The sequence below is a fragment of the Acomys russatus genome, chromosome 11, assembly GCF_903995435.1.
Source record: "Acomys russatus chromosome 11, mAcoRus1.1, whole genome shotgun sequence".
In the NCBI taxonomy this organism is placed as follows: Eukaryota; Metazoa; Chordata; class Mammalia; order Rodentia; family Muridae; genus Acomys; species Acomys russatus.
In genome coordinates this window covers 46,942,777-46,964,503 of record NC_067147.1, presented here as the reverse complement: position 1 = coordinate 46,964,503, position 21,727 = coordinate 46,942,777, and the positions used below count along the sequence as shown (strand labels likewise).

The 21,727-nt window shown below is 46.6% G+C and overlaps 1 protein-coding gene across 1 annotated transcript in view; it reads right to left on the bottom strand.

Moving 5' to 3' along the window:
- Positions 1 to 21,727, bottom strand: part of Ank3 (ankyrin 3) — a 307,445-nt gene that overhangs the window by 98,840 nt on the left and 186,878 nt on the right. The window contains exon 25 of the mRNA XM_051153191.1: positions 435 to 558. Within this exon, the coding sequence (XP_051009148.1) occupies positions 435 to 558 (124 nt within the window). The remainder of the gene's footprint in view (positions 1 to 434; positions 559 to 21,727) is intronic.

Below are 21,727 nucleotides of genomic sequence, written 5' to 3'. Positions count from 1 at the left end.
AAATTACAGCAAACGATCCATATGCAAATCCCTAACGTATCTGTAACTGGAAACTTCTTCCAGCATGGAGCATGCTACTTGAAAAACAAGCGTCAGATTGGTTTTCCCTGTTTAAAGGGAGCTCATCTGGTACCATGCTGGAAGCTGACTGGCAAAGTAGGAGAGGGAAAGAAGAGACAACTGACATGTCCTGTCACATGAGACTAAGCACTGCACATGACAAGAAAATAAAAATAAAAATAAAAATAACAGAGCACATGTGTTTGCACCAAGAACATTGCACAGAATTCGCATTGCATCCAAAGAGCACATTCTGGAATCACTAGGCAGATGGAAAGGATGCTGGCTCATGGTTGATCATGGCTGTTGCATGTGAACTCTGAAAATAGCAAAAAATAAAAATAAAAATAAAAGTAAAGCAATAAGAAAAGTACCTGGCGGAACGGGCTCCAAGACTGAACCCCACGTAACCCTCTGCAGGCAAGGAGTCGTCACCCAGTTCCTTAAGGTCCTGTGGCCCAAGATACTTGTCAGTGTCCCCTGTGATGGCATCTTCACCTGCAAGTGGAGAGCAAGCCACAGTCAGAGCCCTCCCTCTTCACGTTTGAGGCAATCACGGAAAAAACTGCTGCTTATTATTTCATCACCTCCCCCCCCCCCGACCCCCCACCCCCGTGCCCCTGGAGCTTTTCTTTTTCTTTCTTTCTTTCTTTCTTTCTTTCTTTCTTTCTTTCTTTCTTTCTTTCTTTCTTTCTTAACTGCCGTACAGAAAGAAACAGTGAAAGAAGAAGTTAGTTTACCTTTGCAAGGGCCAACCGGAAGTAGCAAACCAACCGGAGGGCCAAACCGGAGTAGCTCATCAATAGTAAGAATGACCCCTGACCCCCTCCCTGCCCTCTGACCCCCAGGGCTCAGTTAACTAGAGAGATGGAGTTCAGCCATGAGGTGAGTTTTCCTCATACCACCCATGATGACAGCAGCTTGTTTGAATGGACACAGCCTACAAAATAAACCCTCTGTCTCTAATACTGTTCTTAAAGTGAGAGACCGGGAATGGCCTTATTTAGTTATTTGTCTATTTACTTATGTGTATTGGTGTGCGCATGCCGAAATGCACCTGTGGGATTCAAAAGCCAACCTGTGGGAGTCAGTTCTCTCCTTCCGCTATCCTACGTGGGTTCTGGGGATCACACTCGGGCTTAGCTAGACCTTTTAACCACCTGAGTTACCTCACCCGCCTGGCAAAGAGGTTTGTTGTGGTTTAAACCAGTTTCCTCTTAGGATTTCGGGTCGGGCGGATATCTGCTCTGAGTTCTATGAGTTAATGGTGGGCGCTGTAACTGCTGACCTGGGAGACTCCGGAGCACGTTGATTTCTGAACTGTTTCTAAACCTCTCAGATTCACAAGCCAGTGCAGCCGTTCCTGCGGCCGCTTGAAGTCTGCTTGCAAACTCTGCATTCTGCAGCCCTGAGCTTGGGGGCTCCTGCAGCCAGAAAGGGGGACCACAGGAACTGCGTTCTAACCATCCACACAAAGAGTTAATGCGTGTAAAATGCTCTTACAAGCTCTGTATGCCTAGCGAGCTCACACGGAAAACCACATTCCAAGAGCAACGGGGCAGGTTTTTCAATCGTCTTTTGCCCTCTGGGATGTTTCGCCAACCCCTCCCAAAGTGTAGCCTAGGCGGCGGCGGCGGAAAGCTCTCTCCACGCAGGTAGACCCCGTCTCTTTTCAAAATTACTTATTTTCCCTTTCTACATACAAGCTGGCCGACCCAAAGAGATCCCAGATGATTATACGCTAGGTTTTCTCAAAGGTAAGCGATTCTTGGCCCGGCTCCTCCATTCTGTATCACTTAGAGTTTCCATTCATTTCCACGCTCCGAAAACCACAGGAGCTCAACTTTTTAGCAACCAATCGAGTCTTGAAAACACTCTGGCAACTACTACCGTTTGTTTGTTTTTACTCAAAAAACAAAACAAAACAAAAAAACCAAAAACTAAACAGATCATCTCTCTGCTGTTACTCCATGTCACATTAAGTAAGTATACACCAGGGAACAGCATTTGCATCTTTCTCCGTCAGAAACAAACCCAGCACACTCCAAGCAGGAATTAAAGAAAGATCTTACTGTGTGGCAAAGCCATTTCCACCCCGCCGCCGCCGGGCTGAAGAGCAACTTTTCCGAGGCTTCCAGGAATTCCTTAAGCAGGGGGTTAGAGTAATCCGTCCACACCAGCCCCAATCCACAGGAGCCTGAGCAAACCCTTCCCTAGTCAGATCTGTCTCCGCCAGGGCTGCAACGCTTCTCCCAGCGTCTCCAAGTCGTCGCAGGCAACTGGGCGACTGTACATCTTCCCTCACTTTTTAGATTCCAAAGGTTTAGGGGGAAAAAAAAAACCTCAGACCCGAAACATTCAAAAAATTTCATGTGGCAACACTTAATAGCGACGAAGATCCCTCTGATCACTGGGCAGACATCCTTTCAAAATGCCTCCTGATTGGATTAAGGACGCTCGGGCAAGCCTCTTGCGGGACCCAATAGTGACATAAATGCAAACCCAGGAGTTATTTGTATGTAAATACGAGGACTGCCCGGGTGTAGACTTTCAGTAACTTGATACCAGTGAAGGGCCGAAGTAGCCGGGACCCTTCACTAGTTGAGAGAGCCCAAGGCACGTCCCTTCATTGGGAGACTAGGAGCCCGCTCTTCTCAAATGTGTATGAAGAAACAGCTAAGCCAGGCAGAGGACAGACAAACACTGGGAGTGAGAGAGAGAGAGAAAAAAATAAAAATAATAAAAATAAAAAAAAATGGTCCAGCGCAGGAGTGGCTGGGAGCTGCAGGCAAACTTTCAACTTTGTTCTCAGCTGGGAACACCGGGAGCCTCTGTTATTTATGGTCCCTGTCAGGTGGAAGGAGGGCAGGAAAGAAGGGAGGGCCTGCCCTTGGGTGGAGGTTGGGAAACCGTAGAGCCACGGAAGCAGAGACACCAGAGTTCCCAGGGGGTGCCTCAGATCAAACCCGCAGACACAGATCAACAGAGCGGCACAAAGAGAGAGAAAAGAGAAAGAAAGCTTGGCTGTGGGGCCAGGAGGCAGACTGAAGAAGCAACTAGTATTCTCCTGGAAAGGTGGGGGTGGGGGGGCAAGAGTTCCCTCAATTCTTGAATACAAGCAGAGGCTCTCTCACTCCCAGAGAGGGTCCCCAAGAATGGGGTAACAGTGGCCAGGAAGAAAACTGGGCCCAAGAGGTGAGCCTGTCACCTTCCTACTATAATACCTCTCCTCTGAAACATGGGGCCTCCCTCCTGGCGGAAGCATCCTGTTTATGTGGGCAATGAGAACATTGCCAGATCTCTGCAGGTTCCACCAGGGTAATTGCACCCCCTTATGTACACACCAGACTAGCTGGGTATTTACCCTAGGAAATTAACAAAGTGTTCTATATCAGCTGTGCCCAGCATTTCTATTTCTTCTTCTTCTTCTTCTTCTTCTTCTTCTTCTTCTTCTTCTTCTTCTTCCTTTTCCTCTTTTTCTTCTTTTAAAAATGTTTGTTCTTTAAATTTATTTTTTGAGAATTTTGTATGTGTGCACAATGTAATATGATCATACCCTCCCCACTATTTCCCTAGTCCAACACCTCTGTTCTCCCTCTCTCTCTCTCCCTCTCCTTCTCCCTCTCCCTCTCTCTCATATCCACAGAGTCTTATTAATGCAACCCATAACTACAAGGGTATGCAGCTATCCAGTGGGACAAGAGCAATTTACCTGTGGCCACACCCTCAGAGAAGAGTGGCTCCCTCTCCACCTGCTGTTATCTACAGCCAATGACTCCTCAGTTAGGGGTGGGGCCCAGGAGCCCATCCATACATCCACCCTCTTGGCAGAGAGATTTCAATCTGGGGAGGGCGGGGGTGGGGGTGGAGGGGGAGCAAAGCTGCCTCGGGAGCATGAATGAGCAAATGAATATGACTCATCAAGGTTAAGACTTTTAAAATCTGTTTTAATCTGCTCAGTCTGGCTGCAATCTTCACCTCCAGGAGTAGGAGGGAGTCCACTTATAGTGTCCACATGCTGAAAATGGGAGGGGCAACCAGGCTTCAGGAAGAGAAATGGCTGAAAGCTAGGCTGTATTTTCATATCTAAAAACCATAAGCCAGCTTGTTACTCAAGCTTGCTTCCCACAATCCCGGAATGTGGAGTGCCCCGCTCTCCCCATCCTACCCCTTCCCCGGGACTCAGCTACCCTTGCATCTCACCCTGCCCAACTGTCCCAGAATTACTTCAGTTTTTGCAGATTTTTAAAAAATAAGATTTATTTATTTATTAAGTATACAGTGGTTTTGGCTGCATGTACACCTGCACACCAGAAGAAGGCACCAGATCTCATTATAGATGGTTGTGAGCCACCATGTGGTTGCTGGGAATTGAACTCAGGACCTTTGGAAGAATAGGCAGTGTTCTTAACCTCTGAGCCATCTCTCCAGCCCCACTGCAGATTCTTAAACTCTTGGACTTTGAGCCTCTGCAGGGTGTATGGTCTTTCCCACTTGACTAATTTCTTTCTCTCTTACTTTCTACTCACCATCTGAGAGGGGCGTTTCTGCCTAGCATGTCCTGGGCCTATGCCTAGCCTCTCACCCGGCCTGGTGAGGGCTCTTAGATGGATTGCATATTTGAAGTACCCGCCAGATAGTTTTAGAATTGATGACTGATAATGAGTGAAGTGGCTGGTTGTGTTTTTTGTTTTTCAAATCTGCATGCTACAGTGACTTAGTATTCTTCTGGGAGGAAACTTAGTGAAGGGTGAAGGTGGTTTATAAAACCGTGTTTCTGTTTCTTGTCCTCAGATTCCAGAATGGACACTATAAAGCCACGAGAAACCTTGTGTAGGGTTAGGGTGGGAGCTGTGGACACTGGTCAAAGATGAATCAAAACATGACCACCTGCATGACAGTAAACATGTCCTTACAATTTAGCACAATGCAAACGTTTCTTTGAAATGTTGAACTTGAAAATCAAAGTAAAGCTATTATTTTAATTCAACTTGTACAATAGGTGTCCTGGGTTCAGAGTCAAGTTGTTAGCAGTTACGAACACAGAACATCTAGAATGTCACCTAACTGCTCTGAGTCACAGTTTGAATCTTGACAAAAAACGGTGACTCTACCTAGGATTTCCCTACAACTTCCTGGAAAACTAACCGGAAGTCAGGGCAAAGTGAGGAGTTCACGGGGCCAGGGCTTTTGTTCTGTTACAGACTCTTGTGCAGAGCCCAGATATCTGTGCCCATGGGGGGGAATATGTATATATCACACATTAGCATATGAATAAATGATTAAACAGTAACAGCAAAATGAAACCTCCCACCTTTCCATGTAAAACATTCTGTAATTACCATCTAGCACAACCACTGCTGCAGTGAGGTTGGAGTGAAAGGGACTGTATTAAATGATGCAGCTGACTCTAATCCTCTTTATAATAAAACAAGGCTGGCTAGCATCAGCTGCTCACCAGGTTCCGATATTTACAAGCTAGCGGAGGCAATGGACCATATAATCTTAGTTTAATATTTATGTATTATTATTAATATTTATGTTATTAAAAGTTAGGTATTTCTGATATAATATGTACGAAACACCAAGGGCCCTAGGTTTGCACTTCCTAAGAAGTGCCTGGGTCCACACACTTGACTGATAGCTTGATAGAGGCAGATGCGAGGATTGATGGCCGGATAGTTGGCTATAAATAGGCTTGACTGTGTTTTGGCAGGGAAGCTGTTTGTCTCTGCAGTTGCCCTCCCTACCTGATCGTCAGTGAACTTTGTCTGTCAAGGCCTGTGTGTAGTGCCTTTACTTGAATCTAAGTTTTGAATAGTAAGATCCGGAGAAAGTGGTTTTCCAGGGACCCTGGGTTTGAGATGAAGAAACCCTGTGGGTCAACGGTGAGACTCTCAGAAATGCTTGTCTGTCCCTGGCCAGTCTGATGGAATTAACAATAAAGCATCAGAGTGTAAAGAAGCCTGAGGTTTACATATATAGAGAGGGGGGTGGAGGAAGAAATCGAGGAAGAGAAAGGAAGAGAGAAAAGGAGAGAGACACACGTACATACAAAAGGAGTAGAGCGTGGAGGAAAATGACAAAGACAAGGAATCGGAGAGAGACAGAGAAGGAGAGAGAGGAAGGGGAGGAGGCAGTGCCTGCCAGTTCTTTGCTGTTCTAGACATTCTAGCTGAAGAACCAGACTTTGAATGACACAACCGTGCATGCCAGGGCATCCTCCTGCTTCAGGTCGCTTTCTGATGCTATCTTCATGAAAGACAGTGAGAGCAATCCCTGAGCTCAGCTGCCCTGCAGAATGATGGAAGTGAGTTCAAGGCCAGTCTGGTCTACAAAATGAGTCCAGGACAGCCAAGGCTACATTGAGAAACCCTGTCTCAAAAAACTAAAAAAGAAAAAGGAAAAAAAAAAAAGACATTGAGTGTAAACCTGGCATGGTGATGCACAACTTTAATCCTAGCACTTGATAGACAGGCAAGTGGATCTCTGTGAGTTCGAGGTCATCCTGATCTACAGAGTTCCAGGAATGCCCAGGGCTACACAGAGAAACCCTGTCTTGAAAAGAAAAAAAAAAAAAGGCACTGAGTATAGAGATGGTTTGTTATTCTATAATAGGTGACAAAGATGGAAACAAGGAACAAAGTCCAGAGGTCACATGCTGCTTGCCCAATGTGTCCCAGGCCAATGCCTCAGCTCTGTATCTCAGCAGTGTTCACAAGATGAGTACAGACAAGGACCTCAGCCGAGTGAGGTGGCCAATGCCATCGGGTGAGCTTCCACCCTGTATGTACCGCTGACTTGCTACCTTTCTAAGCTTTGGTATTTGGGCAGCACTGTTCTTACTACTAATCCATCAGACCCCAGGGGATGTGCTCAGTGTGCCACCAGCCTCAAAGCAGCCATCATCCCTCAAGTAATCATACCACGTAATAAAAATACCACTGGTGGCATTTCCCTTGGGCGCCCAGCCGCCGCCACCGCCCCCCCCCCCCAGCCTGCCTGCACCCACACTGTGCCTGAATGAGGGAGTAGTTTCCTTGGACTACAGAGGACCGCATACAGAGTTGTAAACTCTATCTGACTACCTGGAAAACAAGACAGAATAGCTTCAGAAATACGGAGAGAAAGCAAACAGACTTGTTAAGTGATGTTCAGGGCTGTGGAGGAGCAAACAGGAGAGCCCTATCTCCTTGGGTTTTGAGTCAGTGTCCCACACTTAACCCAGGCAGCATCCCTCTCCTCACCATGCACTCAACGACTTTTCCCTACACTGGCCGAAAGAAATAGTTCTTGTCCTAGGCTTGGCCTCTCCTCTCCTCTCCCCTCCCTTCTCCTGTCTTCTTCTTTCCTCTCTTTTCTTTCCTCACCTCTCCTCTGCCCTCTTCCCCTGTTCCTCTCTCCTTTCTCCTCCCTCCTTTCCTTCCCTGCCTTCTCCTCCTCTCTCCCTGACCTTCCCTCTGTGTATAACTCTCTTGTAATTTTTTCCATCTCCAGCTCACCACCACAAAACCCATTTGTTGCTTTCCTAAGGACTCGGGGTTCTTTTTCTATCTGCTTAGAGACCTAAGTCCTGGAGAAACCCGCTCAAAATAGCTAATGTCTATAGTTAGACATTTTGCTCAGAAGGGCTTAATTCTTGTCTTGCGAAATGCCGAATCCACCCTCATGCCCGCCACCGCCAAAAGATTGCCTTTTGTAACATTAAAGGGAGAGATAGCAGCTGGGAGGCAGAGACAGACGGATCTCTGTGAGTTCGAGGTCAGCCTGGTCTACAAAGTGGAGTCCAGGACAGCCAAGGTTACACAGGAAAACCCTATGCGGTGGGGCAGGGGGGAGAGGTGAATTAGCACAAAACCCCTCCAAGTAAATAATAGCCCCAAAGCCTCCAAATGACAGGAGATTGAAAGCAACCAGATAAGAAATCAAGAGGGGTGTGATTTGCATAGCGTACTGATTAGCCGGGAGCTGACTGCTCAGCTCTGTACACGGCACTGAGCAATCAGCCTTAGATAGCGTTAGTGGACTAGAGAGCTTTAAAGTGTGTGGTTTTGATCACAGCAGAGCGAGACCATGAAAACCGCAGAACAAAGAACCTTTTCACCATTATCAGTCTTCACTGCAGGCCAGGGTGGTACAATTGGACCACGCAAATCAGTGCTTCTATTTATTGAGCATTTGCTGTGCACTGGGCTCTGTGCTTGGCGCTTTGTATTTTATCTTCTTTAACTCCCTCCACCTGCAGTCTCTACTTCAGGATCGAGGAAACCAGTTTGCAGCAGTGGGGTAAGTAATCCAAGACCACTGAGGGTTTGAGAAAGATGGGGTATCAAAGGCTGGAGAGCATGCTGCGGGGCCCTCATTCTGAGTCCTACAGCGTACTGCCCAAACTCCAAGTCCACTGAGCAAGTGCTGCTGACAGTGGTGAGGAGCGAAGCTCCCTGAAGGCAGCGGGTGTCTGCTTTGTGCCCTAGGTAGTTGCAAGAACACTGCCCAGCACAGCATGGGTACTCAATAAATGTTTGGGATGATTGACAGGTCGGTGATAGTCTCTGAAGAGGTGAGCTACGGCACCACAGTGAAGGAGGAGGAGACTTACTTTTCACCAAAAACTCCTGTACTTTGGGAATTTTGAACCATGTGCACTTATCACCTATTCAAAAGAAAATAAATAAAGTCACCAACATGAAACAGAATACAGGGACGGCCTGTGGAACATCCACCACAGAGGTGACGTACGTACACAAACCGGCCAGGTAGGCATCAGGGCAGACATGCGGACCTGTGGACACCCAGAAACTGTGAAGAGGAAGGCCCCTGCCTCACCTGTTTCTGTAAGAAGAAGTGTAAACACAAAGAGTAAATCTCTGCAATTCGAACATCAGCCTGGTCTACGGAATTCTGGACCAGCAAGATAGACCCGGTAAGAGCTTGTTTCAAAACAAAACAAGCATGCAGAGAAACAAACCCAAAACACACAAACAAGAAAGCATAGGAAGGGGAAGACAGGAGAGCAGACTCCGCATGTGACCAAACTTTGGTCCCAAATGCTAATTTTACTGTAGCTATGCGATGGCGGATGAGAAGATACCCAGCCTGTAGCTCTATCTTTCTCTTTTCTGCTCTTCAGTTTGAAGCCCCAGCCCCCCTGTTCACTCATACAAGGTCTGTATTCAGAGAGGAGATAGAAGACCAGAGGTAAAGGGAGATGGGTGGAGCCCACAAACTTGGAGCTTTCAGTGGGACCTGTGGGTTCCAGGCTTTTCTAGAAGGCAACGCCATCAAGCAAGCATACTAGTTGAAGACACTGTAACCAGGCTAGAGGTATAGCTAGAAGCAGAAGGTGGGAGCCTGTCCCCTGTACACAGATGAGCAAATGGTAGGGACTTTCCTTGACCTTTTGCCTTCCATCATCCCTTGGCAGCCAGAATTGGCCATTGAAAGCAGCGACTAAGCTGTGGAATATAGGACTTTTTCACTGTCTGTCTCAGACCAGGGGGCACAGCTAGTGCCTTAATGAGTGGCACGCTGAACAGGCAATTCTACAAGCCTGAAGAACGAACTGTGTCATCACCAGGGATTCCTGGACCCTTGGAGGGAGGACCACCTGTTGCATTCTGCTTTTCCCTAGATCTTGGCTTAAGATTCTGGCTTTGTAGGTCACCACGGAGAAAGAATGGGGTTGACTTGCCAAGTTCACAGCCCTCTGAAACAATAAATCGCCATTACCTCATGGAACAAATGACTGTGTTCAGGTAATCTTTTTTTTTTTTTTTTAAAGAATACAAAGTCCACTCCATTCTCTGCTTGGAAGAATTCTGTTCCTTGTAGCTGGGGTGTGTCTCTGTTTTAAAACCATGCAGCAGTTCACTGCTCCCTAGCCCAGGCTGGAGAGTGTCTAAAGTCAGCAGCACACATGGCTCAGTGATGGAAGCTTTCCAGATGGAGCATTGAGAATGTCCCCCCCTTGCCCCTCCCTTGGTGATCTTGCTTGGTTAATAAACAGACCCATCCCGGAAGGGAAAAGGGATTCAGTGTCTCTCCTACAGAGAGGTGGAAAGGGAAGGTGGAGGTGGACACTGTCCTTTTCTCGTGGTAGAAATTCCCCGTGGTGACCTCAGTTAGGACTAGGTGTCAGGTCGCGCTGAGTTGTCCCATTACGTCAAATCCAAGCCACTGGTAAAGATAGTGACTACACAACAAATTAGCTGCTAGCTACAAACTCACCCTGTGAAGTCAGGCCTAGAATGCTGGCTGCCACATACTAAATTCCATGCAGCAGCCTCATGCCACTTGTTCTGTTCATATGTGTGTGTGTGTGTGTGTGTGTGTGTGTGTGTATCATTATATGTACAAATGCCTGTATGTGTAGAGATATGCACACAGCTGAAAAGAAATGAGCTGATATAATTCCTCAGATGCCATCTTCTTCTTCTTCTTCTTCTTCTTCTTCTTCTTCTTCTTCTTCTTCTTCTTCTTCTTCTTTTTTTTTTTTTTTTTTGATGAAGTTCTTTCATTGGTCCAGAACATACTGATTTGGCTAGACTGGCTGGCAAGCAAGCCCCAAAGATCTACCTTGTCCCAGTGTGATTTCAAGTTTATATGTAATGCCCAGTTTGTCTGTTTGTTTGTTTTTTAATATGGCTTCTGGGCATCAAACACAGGTCCTCTTTAAGTGAGTGTATTCTTTCTTAGCTATTCATTCTGCCTCAAACCCACTCCAGCCTTCTTCCTTCATCTCAGTTCTTTATTATCTGGCTGCATTAAGGACTGTGTGTAGAGTGTGGGAATTTGCTGCCTGGAACGGAGATCCAGGCACACTGTTCCCTGTGATCTCTTCTCGTACCTAAACTGTCACCATGAAAGCAGGTGAAAAACATTCACCCATCGGTTTGTGTCTAGCCGGTATACACACAAGGTCACGCCATGTGAGGCCTCTTATTCTTACTCCCAGCCCAGGGAAGTCGGAATGCCTAGTCTATCAGTGACATCACTCTCTGGTTTCTCTCTTTAGCCCTTACTCCCAGATGCTCACCACTCCACCCTCCCCTTGCCCATTCATTCATGCTGTTCCCTGGGTTCAGCATCCAACTTCTCTGCACTAAGGACGCCAACAGTGGGAGGAGAGGCTAAGAGGGGGCAGCTTGGGCCCTACTACTGCATGAGGCATCAGGTCAGGATGCTCAGGTGGATAGGCAGGGACAAAAAAAAAAAAAAAAAAAAAAAAAAAAAAAATGAGGGAGGGAAAAAAAGTCTCCAAAGCTACAGTTTATTCAGGCCAGTAATTAACTGTCTGCAGCTTCAGGTTGTCTGTCAGACAGTGCATGGGTGGCTCCAATGCCTCCTTCTACCTCAGCTTTTTGTTTTTGTTTTTCAAGACAGGATTTTTCTGTGTAATAGCCCTATAGCCCTGGCTATCCTAGACTCGCTTTGTATACCAGGCTGGTCTTGAACTCACAGAGATCTGCCTGCCTTTGTCTCTGGAGTGCTGGGACTAAAGGGGTATGCCACTACTGCCTGGCTTCTGCCTCAGCTTTAACGGGGAGAAAGGCACTGTGACTCTTTTCTCTCTTACATTGCAGCTCTGTGCTCAATTCCGCACCACTTTCCTTCACCTGGATATGGTGGCTATTGAGTTAGCTCCCTATTACTTGTGATCATCCAATCCCCCAACCCTCTCTCTCTCTCTCTTTCTTTTTTGAGACAGTGTTTCCCTGTGTGTAGCCCTGTCTGGAACTCACTCTATAGACCAGGCTGGCCTGGAACTCACAGACGCACCTGCCTCAGCCTCCTGAATGCTGGGATTAAAGGCTGGGCCACCACTTCACAGATGATTCCTGCTTTTCAGAGATGGTTTCTCCAATGCTTCTACTAGAACACACTCTTCTAGAGTCTTCCCTCCATCCCTTTCCACACTCTCTCCATATCCATACTCTTTAACATTCTTCTTCTTCTTCTTCTTCTTCTTCTTCTTCTTCTTCTTCTTCTTCTTCTTCTTCTTCTTCTTCTTCTGTATGCATAGAATTTTCTAGAACCGAGTTTCTTTCTGTGCCTTGTCCTGAGGACCTTACCTAGGTCAGTGTCTGGCATTACCACCCTGCTGCCCCTTCTGTGTGCTAGATTCTCACACAGTTGAACGTGATCTGGGGACTCCATATCTGTGCCCTTTTCCTACCTTTGTATGTCCCCCACAACCTCTGCTTGTCCAAATTCTATCTATTCTTTGAAATACTTGTCAAGGTCCTTTGGAGGCTGCTAGTAATCTCTCAAATTCCCCTCCTCTTCTATGACACCTCAGTGAGCATGAAGTCTCACCAAGAAACCTAAATTCAAATGTCAGCTTCCTAAATCCTATACACCTTCTGAGCCTGGTGCTTAAGATAAACTAAGACCCATAACATTTCAGAGCAGGCTTTAATTGCAACTAAATATAACTTGAAAGAGTAATAGTAATAAGAATAATACCCTGAGGCCAGATGGTGCTGGTGCCCACCTTTAATCCCAGCACTTGGGAGGCAGAGGAGGGTGGATCTCTTTGAGTTCAAGGCCAGCCTGGTCTCCAGATGGAGTTCCAAAACAGCCAAGGCTACCCAGAGAAACCTTGCCTTGCACAACCAAAAGGAAAAAGAAAGAAAGAAAGATAGATAGATAGATAGATAGATAGATCGATAGACGATACCCAGAAGTTACTTTGAATTAAACAGAACGAAGTCAGTAACTAACATTCAAAGAGATTTTACTACTTGCAAACTCTAGGTTAAGTCCTTATTTGCAAGCGCACCGAAAACCTAAATGACCCACGCACTTAGGAGTTTCTAGCTATATTACCACGTGAAAGCCATGTTAGAGGTTGAATGCAAAGGCTTTGGGTATCAGCCAGACTTGTGTGTGATTTTAATCGAAGTGTCGCTTGACTGCTACTGGCCAGGGGCTGGGATACAGCCAGGTGATGCTGAGGCAGTAGGTAGGATGCCTTTAATCAAAACCAAGGGCAGCTGGGATGGGGTCCTCAGACTACAACAGTGGCCAGCACAAGTCTACACCTATAGAGCAGGCTGTCTGGTTTGAAACAAATAAACAAAATGAATCATGTGTTAGAAAATGACAGGCTGTGGGTGAAATCCAACCTCCTGCCTATTTCTGTAAATACTTTCAGCGTCACACGGCCACACCTGGGTGTGCGATCAAAGTTGCTGGCTGTTTGTATGCACGGAGGTAAATATGATGGAGCCCAGACGGCTAGGTGAACTATGAAAATATCTATCGCAGACCATTTACAGAACAGCTCTACCATGCCCTCTAAGCAAATGACTAGTAATAACACAAGACAAGAACCATGAAGGGCTTAAAAAAACACAACATGATGGCAGGACAAGTACAGAGAGGATCTAAGGGCCTCAGTTAGATAGAGACATCTCTCTCTCTCTCTCTCTCTCTCTCTCTCTCTCTCTCTCTCTCTCTATCTCTATCTCTCCCTTTTTCTCTCCTGTTTTTTGTTTTTCAATACATGGGACTTGGCTGTCCTGAACTCATTCTGTAGACCAGGCTGACCTTGGCCTTGAACTCACGGAAATCTGCTTGCTTCTGCCTCCCAGAGTGCTAGGATTATAGGCATGCGCCACTGTGCTCAGCGAGACTGAGAGGATTCTAAGCAGAAGGGAATGCTGGGAAGTTTGCGCTGTCTGCACACATCTGCACTAATTTTGGGGATGTGTTTGTATTGCGAAGAAGCAACAGCTACTTATACTGTGAGGTGCAACACCACAGAGGTGGGTGTGCACACAGAGGTGGCTGTGCACCACAGAGGTGGGTGTGCACCACAGAGGTGGGTATGCACACAGAGGTGGGTGTGCACCACAGAGGTGGGTGTGCACCAGAGGTGGGTGTGCACCACAGACGTGGGTGTGCACCACAGAGGTGGGTGTGCACCAGAGGTGGGTGTGCACCACAGACGTGGGTGTGCACCACAGAGGTGGGTGTGCACCACAGAGGTGGGTATGCACACAGAGGTGGGTGTGTACCACAGAGGTGGGTATGCACACAGAGGTGGGTGTGCACCACAGAGGTGGGTGTGCACCAGAGGTGGGTGTGCACCACAGACGTGGGTGTGCACCACAGAGGTGGGTGTGCACCAGAGGTGGGTGTGCACCACAGACGTGGGTGTGCACCACAGACGTGGGTGTGCACCACAGACGTGGGTGTACAAGACACAAAAGTACACACCAAGACACTGTTGTAAAATAAACACCATCCAGGTGAAGAAATAGATCATTCACCTCTCCAATCCTCCATCCATACCCACCCCCACCCCCATCCTATCTCAGCCCATCTTCCTTGTCATGCCATTTGCTTTAAAATAGCCTTTCATGGCCGGGCATGGTGGTGCACACCTTTAATCCCAGCACTCGGGAGGCAGAGACAGGCGGATCACTATGAGTTCGAGGCCAGCCTGGTCTACAAAATAAGTCCAGGACAGCCAGGGCTACACAGAGAAACCCTGTCTCGAAAAAACAAAAAACAAGCCTTTTCTTTTGCTGTTTTTTCTTTCTTTCTTTTTCTTTTCTTTCTTTTTTTCTCTTTTCTTTTCTTTCTTTCTTTCTTTCTTTCTTTTTTTTTTTTTGCTGCTGTTTTGCCTTTTACTTTGAGACAGGGCTTTGCTATGTAGCCCAGGCTGGCCAAGAACTCAGGGTCCTCCGGCCCCTGCCTTCTGAATGCTGGGATTACAGGTGTATTAAGTGGTTATTACCTCAGCCAGCATTTTCTTGCCTTTCTAACAGTGTTGTTACTATCTTACTATGTGATTTTATAATGCTAGCTACTGTCGCCTCCTTTTTGTGTGTGTGAAATTCTGCTGCCTTTGTCTAACCCACAACTCCATAGCTGTACCCATAGCTCTATACTTTACTGTGGCCTACACCTGTGGATACCAAGAGGGTTTACAGGAGGTTTCCTTGCTACAGCTTCAAGTTAGAAAGAACCCCCTTTGGCATCAATAGGAGAGGAGAGGCCTTAATTGTGGTTATTATAAATACTTTGTGGAATGTTACACAAACATGAAAATGAACAAACTACAACTATCCCGCAACTAGAATGAAGGCAAAGCTCACTATAGGCACAGGGGGGCCCAGCTGGGGAGTGAAAAAGAGGATGCACCACAGAGTTGTAAGGACATCTCTGGAAGCTGGGTAGACAGCTGAGCCCGAGGGGGAAGAGCAGAGACCTCTGCTGAACTCCACCAGAGAGTTGCTAGTGGGACGGTGACAATGGAGAGGAGAAGACAGACCTGAGAGGCACCGTGGATGCAGAAGCAGAGCTGATATGAGGTCCTGGTGGCTTGGATATGGTGAGAAAAGGGAGATTACACGCAACTCACAAGCTTCTCTGGGGTGATGGCGGGCTATTTGGTAGGTGAAGAAGGGTGCAAGAGGTGACGTTCTGGGGTGGGGGTCCACTTAGGGTGTGATGGGTTAATTATCTGTGAGGGTCTAAGTGGAAATGCACAGAGTTGGAAGAGCAGATAGTATAGGTTAAAAAAAAAATCAATCAGCAATTCTGGTTCTAAGACTGCATTTGGGGGCTGGAGAGATGGCTCAGAGGCTAAGGGCACTGGCTGCTCTTGCGCTGGACCCACCTTTGGCTCCCAGCACCCACGGCAGGCAGCTCCAGGGGATCAAAGGTCTCTTCTGGCCACCGTGGGCCCATGCTCACACACATATATACACATAAAGCAAAAGCAAATACATCTTTAAAAGAATGAAGAGAGACAGCTGAGCACTGCTGCGCATGTGCGCACGGCTCTGTTCCGACTTCTGAGGTAAGGGGCCCAACTGCTTCAAGCTCCTGATGGCTTGGCATGGCAGACTGAAACCTGGAGCTGCCAGCTAAAGAAAACGCTCTCACCTTTACGTTACCTTTGTCAAAGTAGGTTTAATCCCAGCAACAGAAAGGAAGCCTAGACAGGGTCTTTCCGGCTAGTGTTTCAAAGTTACCATTTTGAGGTCATGTCTGGGAGACACAAGCAGCCAATGAATGTCCATTTCAAAGGAAAGCAGAGAAACCCCAGGAACAGTGCCAAGTGATGCTGCCCACGAGGTATTCCTAAAATGCTAGCGTTTGGGGTAGGACCAGTTCCTGCTGGTCCTATCTACAGGGACACAATAACTGCCACCCCCTTTGCTTTCCCTGCAGTTAGCTAATCTTCATGGCTTCCTGTCAGGCTCAGAAAGCCACTCACATAATAGTTCTGTGTCTTCATTATGATTGCCAGAAAGAGTAGGTAAGCAGGACCATTCCTGGTAGGCTTCTGAGAGCCAGCGTCACACTTCCCAGACTGGTCCTCCAAACTTTGGATTATGCCAAGTCAAACTATATTTACTCTCTCCTGACTGACACTTGAGTAGGTTTACAAAAAGTCCTTGCTCTGAGGACCAGAGACATGGCTCAGTGGGTGAAGGTGCTGCTTTGTCGCCAAGCCCAAGGACCTGAGTTCAATCCCTGATTGGTACACGGAAAGAAAGAACTGACTTCCAAAAGTTGTTTGACCTCCACACATACACTGTGGTGCATGTGTGCATGCATGTGTGCACACACACAAGAAAGCACACACAAGCACATACAAGCAGCACACACATGAATGCACACTCACATACACATTTGCACACCCTCCAAATTAAAAAAAAATTCTTTGCTTGAGGTCTTAAAATGTATCCAAAACTATGCCTACACTTACTGTCCTTGACCATGCGCCTTGGCCTGTACAGTCCTTACACTAAGATAGTCTGAAGGAGGCTTATTTCTATTGTAATGTAATTAATTTCTTTAAAAATATTATTGGCTGACTATATTATCACCTTTGTCACAGGTGTGTGTGTGTGTGTGTGTGTGTGTGTGTGTGTGTGCGCGCATGTGCACACCTGCTGTGTGTGACTGTGCATGTAGAGGTGGGGGCATCAGGAGTCTTCCTTGCACGCTGTTCATCTTATTCACTATTCTAAGGTGGCTCTTTTGAACCGAGAACTCACCAGTGCGGTTAGTGCAGGTGTGCAGTTGACTCTGGGATCTCTTGTCTCCACCTTCTGAGCACAGAAACTACAGGTGGGCCATTATACCTACTTGGCACGTGTGTGGGCCCTGAATCTGTGACCCGGGCAGACCCTTAGACAAGTCTTCCTGGATTGCTCTCTGTCTCAGTCACTGAGCAAGGTCTCTTAACAGAAATCAGGGGTCTTTGCCACGTCTAGTATAGCTAGCCAGCTTGCCTAGGGGGTGTCATGTCTCTGACTCCCTAGCCAGGGCTGGGGTTACAGGGAGATGACAGGCTCACCTGGCATTTATGGGGTGCTAGAGATCCAGACCCCAGGTCCTCACATTGCATGCCCAGCTCTTTCTCTGTGAATCTATTTCCTCAATACTTTACACTTTTTAAAAACCAAGCAATGTGAATAACCCAGACTTTAGTTTGTTGACCTCTTATGGGACAAGATTGAGCTATTTCCTCATTGAACTAGGTAGTGTTTCCTAAGTTTTATTGCTTTATTGTATGTTGTTGCTGCTATTTTGTTTCTTTTGAGACAGGGTCTCTCTATGTAGCTCTGACTATCCTGGAACTCTTTGTAGACAGGGCTGGCCTCGAACTTGAGCTCACAGAGCTCCATCTGCCTCTGCCTCCCAAGTGCTGGAATTAGCTTTATTATATGCTAACCTCAATAGTTACCCTCTACCACATATACACTTAGTTTCTAATTGTTTTTTCTTTCAGCATTTACTGTCTGCATTCAGTCCTGGCAGAGATTTAATACCGCAATCAACATCTAAGCCACTTCAGGTTAGACACCCACCCCCCCTCCCTGTGCAGGGCTGTGGCATCCTGACCTGGATCTGCTTCTCTGCACACTGTTGCCTGGTTTCTATTTTGCAAGGCTCCATTCCTCTTCCCATTGTGTGACATCTATTGTTCTTTAAATGTCATTATGCTCCAACCCACTAGAATTCTGCCAGCTAAAATAACATCTGCAGTTTATTTTTCCAATATATAAAAATATACACATTTCAGGAATTTACAATTAAGGTCCAGGCTTAGCCAGAGCTGCTGTAGAGCTCCACCCCAACCCCACTCCACACCCCTATGACCACTTTACCCCTTATGACCCCTCCACCCTGACCCCATGCTACCCCTATGATCACTTTACCCCCTATGACCCCTCCACCCTGACCCCATGGCACCCCTATGATCACTTTACCCCCTATGACCCCTCCACCCTGACCCCATGGCACCCCTATGATCACTTTACCCCCTATGACCCCTCCACCCTGACCCCATGCCACCCCTATGACCCCTCCACCCCTTATGACAATGCCACCCACACCCAAACTAGAAAACACCTTGGACTTTGATCTTGACCTCAACCTTTTTCCTTCCTTCCATCTTCTCTCCCTTCTCTCTGTCCACCATCTCCCTCTCCTTCTCTCTCTCTCCCTCTCTCCTTTTCCCTGTCTGCCATTCCCCCTCGCTTGCCTTCCTTGTTCCTTCTTCCCTTCCCCACATCTTTCTTTAACTACAGACTCATTTGCAAAATGTAAGGCTCTGGGTGGCAGCAGAGTAAAGATTCTTATGCACTTCAAGGGTCTATGTGTGGGACAGATACAGGGTGGGGGTGGGAGGGGTGATGCAGGGTACTACTGCTGTACTTACAGCCCCTTGGGCCCCCTGCAGAACTCACTCACTGAGGGCTCCCTGCTCTGGCTAAGGCTGCCCTGGCTCCTGTTTACCTAAGGCTCGGGGATCCATCTTTATTCTCTGTACCTCTGCTCCATTGTCCTCCTGGGACAATAAACGAGAGCTGCTTAGACTTCTGCTCTATTTATTCTGCTTTGGTCTATTTGTTTGTTTGTTTTTGAGGAATTAACCCAAACATTAAACAAACGTGCCCCACCTATAACTAATCTCTCACAGGAGACCAAAAGGAAGAGGAAGAAACAAAGTAGAAAATGGTGAAGAGAGAAAAAGGAGAGACTTCCTGATGTTAACCCTTTAATGCCTAGTCTCTCCTAATTTAGGGTTTGTACTATTTCCCATATTACAATCTCGTCCTTATCTTTCTTGAGATAAGCTGCCAATACGTGGTGCTTACAAACGGGTGCTGAGAACTCTCAGTAGCCCAGCCTGGGGCTCTCACAGTCCCGTTTTCCTTCCTCGTCCCTCTCTTCCCCTCCTCTTCTCTCTTCATGCAGACAGGGTGTCGCGCAGTCTAACTCTTCATCCTCCTACCTCCACATCCTGAAACTACAGCACATACGTGGCTGGCCCCTGCTGTTCTGGTACACTGATTCATTCAACACAAGGCTTCAGGTTCCTGGAAACCAACACTTGCCACAGGCACAGAACTCACTCCAACTCTCAGGTCCATATCCAACCAAAGAGACAGTCAGAGGTCTAGAGAGACTCTCAGGCAAGTGAGTCAGACGTCAAAATTATCGTTCAAGTTGAAAGGGACACTTTAGAATGAAAATTTCACAGCAATTGGCTTTAGGATAAATATTGGTAACATAAAAATGCTATATATATTTAACTGGGAAAAAAATGGTCAGCAAAGCTCAAGCTAGGAAAATTTAGGCACCATAGCTGACAGTAATATTTATATGAGTCAACTTAGATGATGATGATTTTTTGTTTGTTTGTTTGTTTTTCGAGACAAAGTTTCTCTGTGTAGCCTTGGTTGTCCTGGATTCACTTTGTAGACCAGGCTGGCCTCAAACTTACAGTGATCCACCTGCCTCTGCCTCCCAAGTGCTGGTTTTAAATGGGTGCGCCACCACCACGCAGCCCTTAGATGAGTATTATAACTGCACACAGAGCTGAATTGTCTTTTGTTTGCTTGTATTTTAAAACAGGGTCTACGGTGTGTCCTGGCTAGCCAGGAACTCTGGAACTCACTATGTAGCTGACCAGGCTAGCTTCTAACTCCCAGGGACTTAAGGTATACCCCACTAATAGCTAAATCAAATGACACTCTTTCCTTCCTTTCTTTTCTTTTTTTTTTGAGACAGGGTTTCTCTGTACAGCCCTGGCTGTCCTGGAACTTGCTCTATAGACCAGGCTGGCCTTAGACCCACAAAGATTCTCCTGTCTCTGCCTCAGAGTGCCGGAATTAAAGGAGTGTGCCCCCACACCACATTGTCAATGTCTTCCACAGAGAAAACAATGACACCACCTAGCTATGCTGTTCTGTGTTGGTCAGACTACAGCTCCAGCCTTGTGCTCCATTTTAGACACCTGCATTTATGACAGACATCTCTGAGTGTAAACGGACACAGGAGAATGACCATGGTGAGGAAGGGAGCAGTAAGAGGAAGTGCCCGTGACAGGCCTGAATTGGAAATAAAGATGCAAAGATAGGAGAAACACTTTCAAACACCAGAAAAAGATAACCCAGGGAGCGAAGTTGCCTGCTACCGAACTGGATGACCTGAGTTTGATTTCCCCAGGTCCTACAAGGTGCAAGGACAGAACTGATTCTCAAGTAGTCCTCTGACCCTCTATGGCATGTGTGCAGTTACCCCCCTGACCCCATATAATACATGAATATAATTTTTAGAATATTTTAAATACTTGAAGGGATGTAATATGGCAGAGTAGACTTTACTGGAAATAACCAATGGAACCCACCAGCCCCCCCTTCCCCTCATCAGCCTGGCCAAGTGTATTAGGGCCCGAATCACAAGCTAGAAACAGAGGGAATTCAAGGAGGTGAGGAACTTCGAATTAAATTCAAGTTTAGAAATTCAATTTCATCTTGTCTTGAAACTATTTGACAATGGATCCACATAAGCCAAGCTACTACAAGGCCCATTCAAACCCAGCACTCATCAGGGTGGTAACCTTGGCTATGTTGTTAAAAGGGTAGATAAATCCTGTCAATGACTGTCATGTTTTATTTCATGCTTATTTCACTTAGAAAACAGACTTTGAATCCTGTTTTGTTTGCATATATAGGAAGCATGTCACCCTTTAAAAAAAAACCATGTGCATATGAGCAATTGCTCTGAAATGCAACAAGAGATTATGATCTAATAACACATGACAGCGAGACGCAGGCCTCTCACAAGGATATGACCAACATTCCATGGGAGAGAAAGGAGAGGTGGACACACAACTGATGGAAAAGCTTGTAAAAATAAAAGTATTAAAACCAATAATGATAGACAGTCAAGAGTCTTGACACAACTTCAGGGCTGCACTTCCTGTGAGTGTGTCAGCCAGCCACCAGCTTCTCTGTGTGCCAGTCTAAGCACCTTTGGATGTCACAAATGTTACAGCTACTTGTGTCAGGTAGATGTTCCACTACTTACTCTCCCAGTGAATTTGTGAACACCAAAGAAAGAACACATAATTAAAATCCTGCTAAGATTGACACAATAAGGAAGAAAGTGTATGTAAAGGGGTGTGGGAGGGGAGAAGTAAGGGAGAAAGTTATTTTAGAGGACAAACGGATTCAAGGAAAACAAAACAAAACAAAACAAAAAAATTAAAGCTCAAGGGTATAGTGCCTTTTGTCCCAGCACTTGGGAGGCAGAGGCAGGTGGATCTCTGTGAGTTTGAGGCCAGCCTGGTCTACAAAGTGAGTCCAGGATAGCCAAGGCTACACAGAGAAACCTTGTTTTAAAGAAA